The sequence below is a fragment of the Rhinolophus sinicus genome, linkage group LG02 (assembly GCF_036562045.2).
Source record: "Rhinolophus sinicus isolate RSC01 linkage group LG02, ASM3656204v1, whole genome shotgun sequence".
NCBI lineage: Eukaryota > Metazoa > Chordata > Mammalia > Chiroptera > Rhinolophidae > Rhinolophus > Rhinolophus sinicus.
The window spans coordinates 175,243,977-175,261,370 of record NC_133752.1 but is presented as its reverse complement, the minus strand read 5'-3'; the positions used below and the strand labels follow the sequence as shown (position 1 = coordinate 175,261,370).

General features: G+C 37.5%; 1 protein-coding gene across 1 annotated transcript; it reads right to left on the bottom strand.

The window, feature by feature from the left end:
* Positions 1 to 1,386: 1,386 nt before the first annotated feature.
* On the bottom strand, positions 1,387 to 10,034 carry CLEC12B (C-type lectin domain family 12 member B). The gene is made up of 6 exons (XM_019713490.2): positions 9,345 to 10,034; positions 7,601 to 7,699; positions 5,215 to 5,433; positions 4,546 to 4,700; positions 4,227 to 4,342; positions 1,387 to 1,649 (listed from the first exon to the last, which is right to left on the bottom strand). Exons 1-6 carry the CDS (start codon positions 9,433 to 9,435, stop codon positions 1,499 to 1,501), a joined length of 831 nt encoding a protein of 276 aa, XP_019569049.2. The 5' UTR covers positions 9,436 to 10,034; the 3' UTR covers positions 1,387 to 1,498.
* Positions 10,035 to 17,394: the final 7,360 nt, after the last annotated feature.

Below are 17,394 nucleotides of genomic sequence, written 5' to 3'. Positions count from 1 at the left end.
AGGAGTGGAGGTATTGTCATTTCTGCAGGAAGGAGTAGGCGAGGTAGGGTAAACAGGCTTAAGATTGGCTGGTTTGAGTAACTGTACGGGCTCTGCGGCATAACAGTTATCCCAAGTTGCCTGGTACCTGTTCCTGGGTGATTAGGGCAGGGGGATAGTGGCCTGGAGTATGAAAGTCCAAAGAGGAGGTAGTTGGGGTGTGGACAGTGGATTGGTTAGCTTGTATTTGAAAAGTGAGCCCCAAGAATGAGAATTCGTCCTGGGGGTGGTGGGGAGGTGGCTGACAAGGAAGGCAGGGGACAAGTAGAGGTGACTTAGAATAATGTATGTCTAGGATATGCATGCAGGGCAGCTAAGGGGGTGTGGTAGTGCCGGTGAAGGAAGGTCCCCTTCCTCCCTTAAGTGCAAATTGCTTTTGTGAGTCTCCTAATGGCTACATGGCAATTACCAAGTCTCAGGAACCCACAGCACATTGGGCATGGGGCTAGGTGCCTTAGCTCCCATCACATGGACAAGCCACACTATGTGGCTTCCCAGAGTGCAAGGAGCAGAATCTAGGTTTGCAATCTGGCTCCACTCTTCCTATTGCCTATTTATTTCCCTTCTCTGAGCCTCAGTCTTGCTCTCTAAAATGGGGATATCAGTTGTTACCTTTACAAGGTTAATCCCATAAGGATTAATTTGGGTAATGTGAGTGGTCCAACCTATAGCCAGCCCTCAACAGATAAGATATTGTTTGACTCCATTTGGATCTCCAGATTGGACTAGAATCTTAATGTTATCTGGAAGTTCTTCATTGAAGAGAATCTAAAACCATACTGCTGTAGTTCAAAAGTGTTCCATTTAGCAAGCTGGAAGGGCCAGAATTTTTTTGATAGCCAGTGATGGGAAACTCAAAGTGGCTTAAACAAGCAAACAATCAAAGCAGGAGGAAATAGTTTATGTAACTAAGTCTAACAGCAGATAGCTCCAGGCAAAGCTGTACCTAGATACTGAAGACCCTCAGCAGGAATCATCTATCCTGAACTCGGCTTTTCTTTACTTCCCTCTTGGCTAGTGTCATTCTTCGGAGGACTTTCCTTTTATGAAAGCAAGGTGGCCACCAATAACTACAGGCTGGTATCACATCCTCTCAGCATACCAACAGAAATAGAGCTTCACTTTCCCCATGATTCCAACACCAGGGGCTGACCCATAGGACCTGCTTGGATGTGACCAGCCACGAGAACCCCTCCCCAGGATCCCCTAAACCTCTGCATGATCCAGCAATAGGGCTCTAGAACAGCTATTCCACCAGGACCCCAGCATAAACAGGAACATCCAATCAGAAGGCATCAGACAATGAGGTGGAGAATGTTCTGTGAAGCAAGTTTATTTGCCTGATAGTTTAAATACACAGTAACTTTTTAATGTTTTTTGACTCTGGTAGGGTAGCTTTCTCCTTTCTCACATGAACTAACCACAAGTCTTACTTTTTGGTGAATTTGGAAGAAGCCTGTTAATCTAAATCGTCAATCTTCACTAACGCAGCTGTCTTCTCACAAATCCAAGAAATTTCAGCACTGCAGCGGGAAATATAAATATTTCCTTTTTGAAAATAGGCACATCTTTTGGATCCATTGGTCTGGGCATATTCTTTGGTATTAAATCTGAAAATTAATCCATTTAAAATTAATAATAAATTTCTAAAAATTAATTTGTACCTCAAATATTTGAAATTTGATCACAGTTCAGTGTTCTCAGCTACCAAATATCAGATATCTGAACACTGAGAGACTTCCACTTCCATAACACATCAAAATCCCTAAAACTGACATATCTGAGTTTTTTATTTCAAGTTACTCATATTCCCAGGTAGAATAATATAACAAGGATGCTTAACTTCTGGATTGCAAATTTTATTTCATCCATTAACATGGCAGAAACTACCCAAAGCAGATTATAATAGATGTATTAGAATTTCTTTACTTTGGAAATTTATGAAGAAAAACAGAAAAATGAAATCACAGTCTGTGTAAAAAGTTGTTACATTTTGCTATGTTCAATTATAATTTTGTATATATTTATGTATACAGGGCAGTTGAGGACAGAACGAGACAGAGATTGAGAGAGAAGATAAGCACCTACATAGATGCGGTTCTGATATCAGTCCTTAGGTGTTCTGCTAAGAAGTTGGTGATTAACTTGTAAATAATGTCATTAGAAAATAATGCTTGCCAGGTCTAAATCTTCTGTGTGCCCCAAATTGTATTTTCCCAAATGATCTGCATTATACTGCAATATTCCTTTCTTGCTTCAGGGCTGAGTTTACTAAGCCTTACTTTGAGTGTATACATTTAATCAGCCTTTACTCAGTAGGAATGGCTGTGTGATCCTGCAGCTCAATCTCACTACCCTCAGTATTATGCTCTGGTTTTTCTGATGGCTGCAGTCTCAGGGAATAGTGTTTTTAGGCCTGAACCTGGCTGCGGGGAGCCACCTCCTCCATACTTTAATTAGGAGTGTGTGTGTGTGTGGGGGGGGTGGGGGGGTGGGCAGGGATGATTAAAACTCTCTGGGAGGAGGAACACATCTTAAATTCCAAAATGGAAACAATTGCACTTACATGGTGTCATGGTTATTACTCCAGTAAACCCTCAGTCTGGCAGCAGTACCTCAGGTTAATTTGTAATCAATTCATGCCCAATATTACTCCATTTACAAAGAGTAATTGTCATTTTTGTTCATGTGTTTATTGCTTTACATGTGCTTTTTGCAAACCAGATGAGTCATTTTAATATGATGAGTAGTGATTAAGAGAGTCGGAGACTGGTATTGAGGAAAAAGGCCAGGACAAATCTTTGGGAAATGGATGAAGATGAAGTGTATGTAGGGAGAACAGTATAGACATCATTGTTAGTAACAGAATTTGGTGAGTTACAACTGAAGCATGGAATCTTTAACAGAAAATGAGTGATTATAATTCAGTTTAAGGAAACAGCATGCTTTGAAGAGTAAAACAGGAGTGAGTTGAATAGATTGATAACTCGATAGAGGTAGGGAGGTGGAAAAAGCTACTAAACCCAGAAAGAAGCCAAAGCTTTTAAATTTCATCTAATATACAAATATAATTAAAAGACAAATTATATTATATTAAAAGACAAATAATTATATCATTTTAATGTAGTTGTGATGAAGGGTATGCCTCAAAATATTTGGTTTTGTAACCAGTTGCCTAAAGAATTTTGCAAAACTGTGTGCCCCTTTACATATTTTTAAGTTGACTTCTGTTTTTTCATAAGTTTAAATAGCTGCAAAAAATGCAATTTTCAAAGTATTATATATTCTACGAGTACTTTAAATATTTTCATCAAAACCTTGAAGAGGAAGATTTAGCTCATTTTAAGTCATGAAAAATATTTGCCATATAATTTAATGGGCAAGTTCCCATCATAAAACTAATTGTTAAACTCATCAACCAATTCAGACTTACATTTTGTTAAAAAATAGCTGACAATTGTTCAATGTAAATAAATATGTTAATGTATGTTCTTATTAAAAATACCACCCTTCTGAATTGTCAGTCCTGGAGAGCCTGGGTAACTGAGAAGCTGAGCTCATAATCATAAAATTACTTAGTCCTGATTTTACCATTTATGACCTAAATGACCACAGGCAAGTTGTTTAATCTCTCTATGACAATTATTTCATTTATAAAATGGGAGTATAATAGTACTTTCATCATAAGGCTAATATTTATAAAGTACTTTGAACATAGTAAGTATTATTTGTGTTTGTTAAAGAAATTTAAACTAATAGATGAGGTTGTGTCTTGCTATGAGTTTGTCACATACAAGGAAGTAGGTACTCCTCCTTTCAATATTTGTTACTGAAGTTCTCTTTTCTTTGTAGGTTGAACTCGTTTTTGGATCTAGATTTATAATTCTTTTAATTAACCTTTTTATTGAGATAATATTAATTAATAACATTATATAAGTTTCAGATGTACAGCATTATAATTTGATATCTATATAAGCTATAGCATGCTCAGCACCAAAATTAAAAAATGGGCAGAGGTTCTGAATAGACATTTTTCCAAAGGAAGACATATAGATGGTCAACAGGCTAATGAAAATATGTTCAACATCACTTATTATTAGGGAAATACAAATAAGAACATTTATTTTCTCAATATTCCATTTCTTAGTGTTGTTAGCTTGGTTTCCCCCCGGTAGTTAGAGACTTACAACGATGGAGAGGGGATGGAGCCATCCTCCCATAGCCAATTTCTGCCAGATGGGTCCCATGACAATCCCAACCAGAAGAAAGAAAACTTAGGTAATGGCTGTGATTTCAGAAAATCCTGAGAGAAAAATACAAGAAAAGGGTTATATCAGAGACACATTCTATTGTGCAGCAGTAAGATAATGGGAACATTCATCCATTTTGTTTATTAATTCTCATTCAAAATGCACTGACTTCCTACTAGGTGGATCAGAAATTCTATTTATTTACTTTCCATTATGTGCATAATTTCTATGACCAGAGAAGGAGATTCAGCCAGACCTTTTCTTCCAAGCTATCTATCTTCACCAAGGTGGAGTTCTTGTCCGTGCAGTTTTTTCTACTGTTAGTCCATGTTTTCTCCTCATTTGTGGCAAAATAATAGCAGCTTGTTTGGTACCATTGCCATGTCTTAGGACAAGGGTTACATTTGTGGTCTGAAAAAAAAATTAAACCCAATAGTACAAACTAAACAACTTTGGAGTGACTGGGGAAAGTTTTAGAAATGAAATCATTTCATTTGATAATAGGATCTGAGACCCAGCACCCTGAAAACATACTGCTTAAGAAGCCTCTGAAAATGAAGTCACCACAGTTATGAGTTGGGACAATGGTGATTGAAATTCTCTTTTCAAGGCCCAGTCTTCTGACCTCAAAATTACCGGCTATACTTTTAACTTCTTGTAACAATAAGATCCCCTAAAAATACATCAGAAAGTGAGGGGCTGAAGCATTCAGATAGATATCATTCCATAATGTTCCCCAAATTTTATCTCTGTGTTTTCAAAAATATTAAATGAATTTATATCTTTCCTTGCCTTCCATAAAATTAGTGTGACATCATTAGTGGTCATTGGATAGCTCAACTCTCTGATACTGCCAGGTGGCGCACATAAATAAACTAAATCCGGGCAACAGATTTGATCTGACTGGTCAACAGGTCCTGATTACCTGAAATGTGGATGACTAACTCCTGGCAGAGTTTGATGGCCATTTGTCCCTGCCTCACCAATAAATTGGAGATCTGGGATTTGAGAAATTCCTCCTCTGTGGAAAAGTTCCTGTAGTTGCTCAGCTGCTGGGAAAAGTTATCCTGCTGTTGATGGATGATTTTCTGAAGTTGGCTCAATTTCTCTGAATCTGAATTAATTTCATTAGATGTCTGCAAAACTCCAAGACATAACAGGAGACAAGTTTATACATTCTTCCATTCTCATGATAGCCATAGGTAATTCTCTTAACAAATAATTATTTCTTACATTGTTTAAGATTTATTTGTAACTTCTAATAATGGAGGTATTACAGAAGAAACACACCAGATGCTTTTCTATTCCAATTTATTTAGAGCTCATCTTTATGATTTTATTTATATTTTAATTATGATTGTACTTGTATTAAAATAACGAATTAGTAGTTATATATCTCTGTAGTTTCATTAAGGCAGTGTCAGTCATTTTGCCATTCATTTGGTGAAAATTTTTTTCCTTTTTTATTTGGAGTTAATTTATGTAACTGTTTTAATAGGAACAGAATCCTTTGATGCAATGGGTATCTCAAACTATGGTCTGCAGATCACTTGCATCAGAATTACCTGCGGTATTTTTTTTTAAGTCATATTTTAATGCTACACTTGACCATTTCTGGTGTTAGATCCATAAAATCTGCATTTTTCCAAAAGCACTTTAGGTCATTCCTCAGCAGAATAAATTTAAGAACCATTGCACTTAAAGCACTGCTCTTTAGGAAAAAAGGCATTCACCCTTCTGTGGTGAACCAATGAATACCTATTGCATCTTCATTTGAAAATATATACATCATTGTAGATCAACTGCTAATCCTCATAATGATTAACTACTGAATATCTGTTACTGCTGCTAGAACATTATATTTTTCAAAAGATAAGCTATATCACATTAGCCTCTATCTATATGTTCAATTAGGTATGTCTAAATCCTAATTATCCATGAGATCTTACATATATAAAAAGAAATGAAAGCAGCAGAGGAGATGTTAATATCATTCTGTGTCGCGTCCCTCGCGACAAGTGTTGTGGGGAGCGAGGAGGGCAGCACAGGGTTAAGAAAGACAGTAGCCAAGAATAGAGTGCAAGCGGGGCGGAGGGACTCCAGCCTCAAGGACTGAGCCCCTAATTGGGCCAAGGCATAGCTTTTATTAGTTAGGTGAGGAAGTAAAGGAAGTAAAACATGTCAATCTCAAGATCTGTGAATCCCATACATTATAATAGGAAACTGATTCAAGCCAATCACCCTTGCATGCAGGCAGCGGAACCATAAGTCTCAGGATGTATGTACTTCCCCAAGGGACAAAACCTTTATGCACATGAATAGATGGAGAGCACATCACTGAGTCACTTCCCCTGCAGCTTGTAGGAAGGAATGCAGCCACAGAGGCAGAGGCTCTCCTAAGCCAGAGGAAGGTGGGGGGCTGTGCCACCTCTGTCGACCCCGCGAGTTCCCCAGATCGTCCCCACATGGCTGTGTCTGGCTTGGGTTGCCCCTGCCCCCGTGGGGGATCTTACCCATCTCAGCAAGTAAACTTTCTTGACCCCAAATCCCCTGAAAGTGAATAGTGTGCCAATTCACTACTCTGTACATCACAAACTTAACAACATCCTATACAGTGTTCATTCTCAGGATATTTTTGCACTTATTGTTAGTTTGGGACTCCCTATCCCGTCCACCCCAGATTGTCCAGTGATGGGCCAGAATCAAGGGAATACTCTTTTTTTGTCAACTGTGCTCAAGAATGGAGCTTGTATTGTTATGTGGCAGTGGTTTAACTTCCTATCTACTGGCTAAGGTATGTCAGGCAACTCTTCCTCCTTGTCTCTATCTCTTTTTTCATGCATAGCATCCCGGCCATTGCTGCTGCTTAGAAGTTTTCTCTACACTAGAAATGTCTTGGGTGATGGATTAAGCCAGCTTGTACAGTCTTAGAGGTAAATGAAATGGCATTCTCTTCCTTAAAGCCAATTTCCTCGGCTTCCTGTTTCTTACAATTGGGATAAGTGAATGTGTGTCTGTATAGAAAAGAGGCTCCTTATTCCAACAAATAACTGCAAAAATAAAGGTTATCTTCATAGTCTAGTCTAGCTTATAAACAGACAATAGTGGGTTTAAGACAAACTCCTCATAATAATAAAGTATGTTTTTTGCTGGTTTACCTTGGAGCCATGGGGAATGAGAGAGATAGGAAGAGGCAGAAAATATTAGACAATTCAGCATGTAGCACCTATCATATAATCTAACCTGAATTTACATAGTTTACAAATGTGTTTCATAATCACCTATCTTGGATTTCATGCAAATATACTTACACATGATCGCCAAGGTCACCAGCCCAATCATCAGCAGCAGACAAACAGTTAGCAGACTCAGAGAAGCCCAACTCCATGTGGGGGATGGAGCTAGAGACCCTGGAGAAAGTCAACAGAGGAATTAGCAAATACCACTGCCTAACAGTGTTACACATGCTTGTTTATTTCTCCCACTTAGGAAGCTTCTTAAGCTTCTTCAATGCCCTTATCTGGAAAATACCTAAAACAATGTGCTGTAGGGCCCTACTATCAGGTGTCCTCCATTTCTTTTTTGACCATTCTCCTTTCCTTCAAGAGGAAGCATCTTCTAATTTTTAAGTTTCTGTTTTATATCATCACACATTTCTTCTTCAAATTTACTAAGTTCATGAATAAGATGTTGTGGAAAATGCTTATCTGGATGATCCTGACAGAAGATACCCCAAGGTTTTGAGATTTCAAACCTCCAGAAGGCAAGTATCATTACGGATTTTATTTTTACCTATTATCTATTCTATTTATCATCCAGTAGACAAAGAATGAATACTGAGTGAAAGAAAGAATGAATGTGATATCTAACCTACAAACAGCAGAATAGACCAGAAAGCCAGTGAATAACTTCAAATTTTACATAGAAATACAAATGGTTCTATTTACCTCAACTTCCTATTCCTTAACTGCATCTAGCTCAATATTTCAGATAAATTAATGCAATCACCAGGTGCACTCACATCCACCACATCCACAACTCTATGTCAAGGATTAGAGTTATGTTTCTGAAAAAAAAACAAAACAAAAATGTATAACCTTTATTAGAAACATGCAAAGTCTATTCACACACACACACACACACACACACACACACTTACACTAAAAATACATCTAAAAAGAAGAAGAATATAGTTCATATATTTTAGATCATTTAGGACAACAACCTGAACGGTCAACAGATTCTTGACGGTAAGGGATGTAGTCTGATATATGAAATTGGATTCCTGACCCCCAATCGGGTACAAGGAAATGAGTGGAAGACTAGAGCTTTGTGTGAACTCCAGCACATAACAGTTGTATGAACTTGGTTAAATCATTTCATTTCTTTCAGCCTCAGTTTTCTCATTAACACTTTGGAGAAAACACCAATATTACTCCATTTACTTCACAGTAATATTTTGATAAAGATATGCTATAATGCGTATAAAATACTAAAAAAAGATACTGGTATTAACTGTTACACTACTAATTATATTAGAAATTTCAACTCCCTAAAATTTTTAAAAATCTTATAAAACAGATACTATCTCTTGTCTATATCTGACTCACTCATCTTTTAATTTTTCTCTTCAGTTATTTATACATTTGAAAATACAATTTCCCTTCACCTTCTCTATTTTAGAAACCTTTGATCTGGCTTCTAAAATAATAGTCCCCTGGCGTCTCTCACAAGGCAAAAATATCAAGGACTACATTTATAAAAGAAATCTATTAGTCCCCAAACTCAATCTCTGTCTGACATATCTAACCAAAAATTTTCACCGTAACACAGAGCTTCATGAAACATGGTGATATCACGCAATTTAAAGAGATTCTGGAAAGTATGTGTTTTCTCCTCAACATTAGGAACATTCATTCTATTCCACAACTTTGTCTCCATTTCTGAGCTTCCACAGTACCCCTCTCTTTAGCATCAATACCAAAGCCAGAAACTCAAAGCATTGACCACCTGTCCATCCCCCAAGGTCAAGTCTTGCTTTCTCTGAACTCCTACCTCTTTTCCTTAGGTTATTTCTATCCTGGTTATTTCCTGCTCCAACAGAATCCTGAAATGTGAGTGTCGCGTAGGTCACTTCTTCAGACATTGTAGAAGAAAGCACTACTATAAATTATGTAATTAATGTTTCAATATCCTCAGGCCTGGGAACAAGATATTCTTTTCAAGGATGGGAACTTTTATGTAGACACTCAACCGACCCAGGACACATGCCATTGCCCCTTTGTAAAGACAGAATGACAATAGATTTTTCTGCAGAGAAAGTGAGAGAAGTCAAATATTCTCCTTAGAAACCAGGATATTGTAGATTTCAAACTGTCTGCTCTTTCATCATTGATTCTTGATGCGAAACAAAGAAGAGCTACTTGGAAGCAGAGCAGGAATGCTGGTTTCATGTGAGAATTCCCACAATCTTTAATGTTTCAATAAAGGACCATGTTGTCCTCTTTACATGTATCAAAGGGCAGCTATCCTGCATGGACACATTGGATCTGGTTTAAACTCACCCATATCAGATATCAAGTAGACAAACCTATTAAGACAGGAAGAGGTATGCAGTCACCTGTACTGAGACAGAAGAGCTGTATAGTTAAAAACCACCCACTCATGGCTGCTGTTTTAAGAAATCCAAGCGGTGTGTGTGTGGTGATGGAAGGAGAACTGACTCTGGATGGTGAACACACAATGTGATTTATAGATGATGTAATACAGAATTGTACACTTGAAATCTATGTAACTTTACTAACAATTGTCATCCCAACAAACTTTAATAATAATAATAAAAAGACTTAAAAAACAAAACAAAAAAACTGTGTGAATGGGAGTTCCCTTCTGGCATGGCTTAATTTGTAACAGAATAATCCTCTTGCAGATCACAACTAATACTCAGGACAAGATTTTAAAAATAATTATCTGGAGGTTTCAGGAGATTGAAAAACTCAGGCAGATGCCAAGAGAATGAGACTGGCACACGATAATATGCTTTTGCTTTTAATTCATTTGGTTGATTTGGTTTTAGCCTGAGGGTAGCACAGTCATTGTTGTGGGGCAACTAAAACTCCTATAGAAAACATTTAGCCTTTCAGGTCTGAAAAGTCAGAAGATTGAGTTTGGGGGGGCAACCACAGGCACCAACAGTGCTGGGTATTCATATAGAATATGGATATGGGGGAATCTATACAGTCTTTTTCTGTCTTGACATCTTGTTAAGCTACAATTTATTAACATTTCATTTTAAAAAAAGTAACTAGATAAAATAACCTACCCCGATCTTCTCTTTCTTAGGTCTAGAAATACCCTGAAGAGATGTTTCCAATAAAACCGACGTAAACTCCAGGATTTATGCTGTAATACTCTACGTTTCAACAACATATGAGCAAAAAAGAGTTGACAAGTTTTATAGGAAGTGTTCAGGCTATTATTTGGAAGACGTAAGAAAAAGCAGCACATTGCATGCGTGGTTGGTCATTTAGTCACAATAGACATCAGACTCATAGCTCTTGAAGGATTGCATCTACTTTTAAGCCCACCATAATTTTCATAAAATTTACTAATTTATATAAGAAAGTAAATTTTTGTTAAGAACCTGTGGTAGGAAGAATAACAGAACTCCCCCACCCCCAAAAGATGTTCACTTTATAATTCCCAGAACCTCTGAACATGGTATTTTACGTGACAAAAGAGACATTGCAAATGTGATTAAGATTACAGACCTGGACCTGCATTATCTGGGTAGGCCCAGTTTAATCACATGAGTCCTTAAAAGTGGAAAACCTTTCCTAGATGTGGTCAGAGAGAGATGTGACAACAAAGGGTCAGAGAGATACAACATTGCTGGCTGAAGGTGGAGGAACGGGGCCAGGAACCAAGGAATGTGACTAGAAGATGGAAAGGTTAGGAAACTGATTCTCCCACTGAGCCTTCAGAAAGGAATATAGCCCAGCCCATAGCCTTGATTTTATCTTATGATTCTCATATCAGACTTCTAACCTACAAAGCTATGAGAAGATAAACATGTGTGGTTTAAACTGCTAATTTGTGTAATTTGGTACAGCAGCAATAGGGAACTAAAATAGGACTCAAAAAAATATTTGGGCTCTATCTATGAGCAATGAAACTAAGGAATCTTTTCTAAGAATTTCCTTTGGGGGTAAGGAGGAGAAGATTAGGTAACTAATCTCAGGGGAGGATTTGGTGTGGGTTTTGTTTTCAGATGGCTGAGGGAATGATCCAAAATCTTCCAAGGTCCACCTCTGTTCAAAGATTATCTTAAATCAGAAGTCTCCAGAATGAGTGATACCCACCTCAGGGGTGGAAACAAATATCCAATGGGCTGGAGAAAGGCAATGTAACAATAATAATTCATCAGTGACATTTGTGCATGTTCTCTAAATACATAAATGTACATATATTTCTTGTTCATGTTCACTTTTTTCAAACTAATGGAGTGCTCAGTCAAAAAAGAAGTTTGGAGGATCAGGGTCATAATCAACTAAACTCCATTTCCCAAAATGTGGAAATGAATAACAAATCTATGTTTATGTTCACTATTCTAAGCAAAGTAGGTAAAGGCAGAGACCACTTATTTGAGGAAAAGATACATCAAATAAGTGATTATAGAAATGAAAATTTAGGAAGTTTTTCCATCTCTGCTCTGGTCTTTGACTTTCACCAAAGGTTGCAAAGACAGAGTTTTCATGTTCATTTCCATGATTCTTTCACATACCTTAAAGTTCACTAAAAGGGTATTTAAGCTCTTACTATAATGCTTGGGTAAAATAATGAAAAATCTTACCTGGTTCATAATTGTTTCTATAAAGAAGAAAATTGATCACAATTTTTGTTTGTTTTTACTTCACTACCTAATTTTTTCTCAGATCTGCTGATTCTTCTTTATCTGATTTCAAAATGCTGCTGTACCCCTGAGTTCAGTACTTGGTTCTCAATTTTCTGTTTATGCTGATCCCTGGATTTGGATGAGCTCTTCTAGATTCATGGCTTAAAGTAACGGCCGTACACTGATGACCTCCAAATGTATATCTCCATTGATCTTCAGGGCCATCTGGTTGACTAGAGATTTGTCATATGTATTTAGATGTGTTATAGGATTTTCAAACTTAACACATAAAGAAATGAACAAGACTTTCTCAATGTATTTCACTCTATGCTTCCCCATCTCAGTAAATAAAAACTTCATATAGTTCCTCACCCCAAAATTTAGAAACACATTTGACTTTTCTTGCCGCTCTCACATGTGTTAAAACATCAGAAAATATTGTTTATTGCACAGAGGTACTAAATATAGAAATATTGTTGATATGGGATACATTAAAAGAAACACCAAGTTTACCTGATAGGAAGTTATATTCTCACTCTGTTCTTCAATGACAATTCCACTGCCACAGATTTTTCCTATTTCAGAGAACACTTTTAAAGAAAGTACACAGGGTATTGGGTAGTACTCAGAGAATGGCCAGAATGGGAATTAATTCAAACATTTTTCCAAAAAAGGAGGAAGAAAAGTGAAGATTAAATTTGATGTATCAAACATCTAAAGAAAATAAAGATAAAAGCAGAAAGAAAAAATGGCCACAAGGGGGAGCCAGAAGATGACCATAGGATGGAATTTATAATACTTCCAAATGCATATTAATCCAATCAGGGTAATAAAATATCCTTATTAAAATAAAAAGTTCTGAAGACAGGCTGATTGATTGAAATTCTGCATCAACATTTACTTGTCCTGTGACTTTTGGCAAGTTACTTAACCTCCGTGTTTTACCTTTCTTACTAGTAAAACCGGCGTAAGTCTAATACCCACCATAGAGGTGAGTAACGCATATACCGTGTTTCCCCGAAAACAAGATCTAGCCAGACAATCAGCTCTAATTCGTCTTTTGGACCAAAAATTAATATGAGACCCGGTCTTATAGCATATAATACAATGTAATATAATGTAATACCGGGTATAATATAATATAGTACTGGATATGATGTAATATATAATGTAATATAATATAATATAATATAATATAATATAACATAACATAATATAAAGACTGGCTCTTGTATTAATTTTTGCTCCAAAAGATGCCTTAGAGCTGATTGTCTGGCTAGGTCTTATTTTTAGGGAAACACAGCAGACATAATAATAAATGGTAGCTATCACTATTAGTATATCAGAAGTAAGATTAAGTATTCTAGATTATATTAAAAATGGAAGAAACTGTGTAATTGCCCAAGCATTTCTAGTGAAAGTTAAACAAACCAATTCAAATGAACACAGCTAGGGCCTGTCCCATACCTGACCAGTAGAGATCTATTATCCGATTTTTTTTTCCTTCATCGCATTTCTCATGAAATTATCTTGCTCTTTGCTTCCTTTGCTTCTTTGCTATCTGTGTCCACCCTCCCACCCCCCACTAAAATATAAGCTCAGTAAGAGAGCAACTCCTGTACATTTTTTTCATCATTTGATCTCCAGAATACAGAATAGTGCTTGAAACATAAACAGTGGCCAATAAATATATGTTCTAATAATTGATTTATGGATTGTGCCTGCCATGTAAGTTTTATAATCATTTTAATAGGACACTTTCTATTCAAACATGCTGTGAAATGAATCCTTAGTTTAAATATGGTTGATCAATTCACTGCCTCTTGATCACATGCTCATTCAAACATACAGTTTCATTCAGATGTTTCCCATGCATGGTAAACATTCTCTTTCTCTCTCTCATGAAATGTTGCCTTTCCTTCAAGTCTTATATATTCCATTTGGTGATCATTTAACATGTTTACTACAGATGTTTTGTATGCATGTGTATGAAAAACTTCTCAGTAGTACAGATGGAGTCTCACACATAGTTTTTCTTCATTTTTCTCTGCTACGTCTAACAAAACGCTCTGCCATAGTTGCTGTCTGATAGTTATTCATTGTTTAGTTCACTAATTTTTAATACAGCTTATTTTAACTTCAGTCCACATGTTCAAGCTTTCTGAAAATAAAGAGAAAATATTAATTATGCCTTTTTCATGACAGGAAATCCTAGCCTTTTCCAAAAATAAACAGTATTTAATGTGTGTAAGAGGTTATTCAGTAAAAGGTGAATCGAAAATGTTAATGCAGAGGACTGAAAGAGGCAACAGAATATCACCGATAAATACACCTAAAGGTGATTAGCTTAAAGGTGATGTACATTAAAAAGTCTATAAAAAGATATCACCAACTGCAAAATGCTCAGTTCCTTTGCATATTTTTTCAGTTTAGAGACATTATTATAGCATTCAACATTATTTTCTTTTTCACTTTCTCTTTCACACATCTACTAGCCATCATTTTATATTGATCAGTCTTATCTGTCACGTTATGCGTTCCACTAATTTCTTTTCTTATTGCATTTACAACTTGTCATTGTGACCCTAGTGTCTTTTACTTCTTCTTCAGCTATAAACATAGATAATGGTGTCTGGACAATGCCTAAATTTAAAAGCCGTCATAGTGTAGTTAAAAGACCTTGGAAACCAGGCAGATGGTACTACTTTTTACAAGAAGTATGATCACAGAAGCCCCAAACTTCCTTAAACTTCTCTTTTTGCATGAGTAATATTAGAATGAAAATACCCATTGTACATATATTTATCCATTCATTTATTCACCAGTATCTGTTGCGTGGTAACTGTATGTCAGTCACTATTGTAGTGTTATGCAATACACACTTGAGGGGATAAATAATAAAAATTTAAATATCTAGGAAGACTATATGTGTCAGATAGTTAGGTGTTACAGAAAAGAGTGAAACATGGAAGCAGAATGAGATGTGGGCTGGTGTGCAGTGGGGTAAGGGAAGTTGTTCTAAATGCTGAAAAATAAAGGGTAGAGAGCAAAAGTCTAAGATTCTGTGCTCCATAAGGACTAGTACCATGACTTTCTCTATGAATGCTCAATGTCAGTTTCGGTGTCTGAAATACAATAAACATTAATTAAATACCTGCTTTAAAATAAAAGAGATAATTCATGTAAAAGTGCCTCTTAAATAGTAAACAAATAAAGGTTTTTATTCTAAATTCAAACTCATAAGTTTGTTTGGAATAAATAATGTTTTCTCAGATGTTTTTTAGTTCCCTGGACCAAAAAAAGAGGGAGCAATGAAACATTCAAGCAAAGTTAAAATATGTCAATAATATGCCTTGTAGCATGATTAAGAGTTATCTAGCAAAGCTCCTAGATTTTGGAAAAAAGAAAGTGTCGTGAGGGGAGGCCTGCAGGGTCTCTGGTCCCGCTCCCCACATAACGCAGGATATGGTGAGGCCAAAAAGGAACACCCACGGAGCCATAGGTAGGGCAGTCATACCACTACGGTCTCACTGGAGGCTGGGTTCACTGGACGTGCGACCTGCTGTCCGTTTTGTCTGCAACCCACCGACGACTCTCTTTCACTCTCCTTCTCTCTCCTCCGTAGCTGCAGCAGTTATATTAGCGGCTAATTGGCTAACTGGCTACAGCTGACGGCCAATCAGCCACAGCTGATGGCCATCTACTACCCGAGCCAGCACTCCTCCACGTGAGGCCGAGAGCCTGTAAACTACTTTCTGGGGCTCTGTCCCCACAGAAAGCTTGTGATATCTATGCTCTTTGTCCTGCAGTTCTCTGTTTAATTGTTGCTGAGTAACTCAGCTTGTATTTATAAGACATGTAGAGGGAGAAAGCAGAATTAAGACTCAATGTTATCACGAGCTCCATTGAGAGTCTCTGTACTCAGAGCTAACATATTTCCAATAGCACAAAGCTATTCTTGGGGGATACAAATAAAGGCAAATATGTTTTTATGAAACATAGATCTAGACATAAGACTCTCAGTCTGTGGCTAGAGTCATCAAAGACCCTAAAACCATTATGAATTATATTCCAGAGACTGAGATATAACAAAGGAATATCATCTGAGGCTTCCTGTTACCTGTTTCAGCTTTATTTACTTCGGATGTTAAATGTATACTTTTTAAGCATGCATGGATCAAGAAGTAAGTCCAGAGTACTCCTGGATTTGGGGATTTAAGAGATTCAAGTACTTCATTTTTAGTATATTATCACATTTGAGTTTTATTTAAAGTAAGTGGCATTTTTCATTAAGGATTATATTTTGGTGAAAATATTTAAATCATTGCTTTTGAGGTCAAGTTCATAAAATCCTCTCTGAACCCAAGGTCCAGAAGTCTAGTACCTATGCTTTCCTCTATGCGATTTATTGTTTCAGGTCTTATATTTAGGTCTTTGATCCATTTCGAGTTAATTTCGTATGTGGTGACAGATAGCAGCCTAGTTTCATTCTCTTGCACGTGTTTTTCCATTTTTCCCAGTACCATTTATTGACCTCAAAAGCAAGGGAAGTAAATGCCAAAATAAATGAATGGGGCTTGTGGGGGCAGAGCCCCAGAAAGTAGTTTCCAGGCTCTCGGCCTCACATAGACAGGTGCTGGCTCAGGTAGTAAATGGCCATCAACTGTGATTGCATGGCCATCAGCTGTGGCTAGTTGGCCATCAGCAGTAACCAGTGAGCCATTGGCCACTAATATAACTGCTGTGGCTACGCTAGGAGAGAGAAGGAAAGAGAGAAAGATGGGGGCTAGCAAGAAGATGGTGGCTGAGCTAGCAAGAGCGGATGGCGGTTTGCGGACAGTGTGGATACAGCCTCCAGTGAGAGTATAGTGCCGCCAGAGAGAATATAGTGGTATGACTGCCCTACCTATGGCTCCGTGGGTGTTCCTTTTTGGCCTCACCATGTCCTGCGTTCTTGTATGGGGAGCGGGACCAGAGACCCCGCAGGCCTCCCTGCATGACAAATGGCGCAGCGAGCAGGGTCTCCCACATGACAAATGGCGCAGCGAGCAGGGTATGGTGCCGGCCAAAGCTCTCCGAAGAGTGGTGGAGCAGTTTGTGTGTATGAACGCTCAGTCTCTAGAAGACCAGAAGGAGCAGCTGCCGGAGAGCTGGACCCCTGTGGAGGGGTGGGAGGACGTGGATGGTTCTCCCACCAGCACAGGAAAAGCC

What these genes read in the sequence shown, in the direction of transcription:
- CLEC12B (XM_019713490.2), bottom strand. Translation starts at nt 9,435, where the DNA reads ATGTCTGAAGAAGTGACCTACGCGACACTCACATTTCAGGATTCTGTT. An exon ending in GGTGACCTTGGCGATCATGT is followed by an intron (nt 5,434 to 7,600) that starts GTAAGTATATTT and finishes TATGTCTTGGAG; the next exon opens with TTTTGCAGACATCTAATGAA. An exon ending in TAGATAGCTTGGAAGAAAAG is followed by an intron (nt 4,343 to 4,545) that starts GTCTGGCTGAAT and finishes TTTTTCTCTCAG; the next exon opens with GATTTTCTGAAATCACAGCC.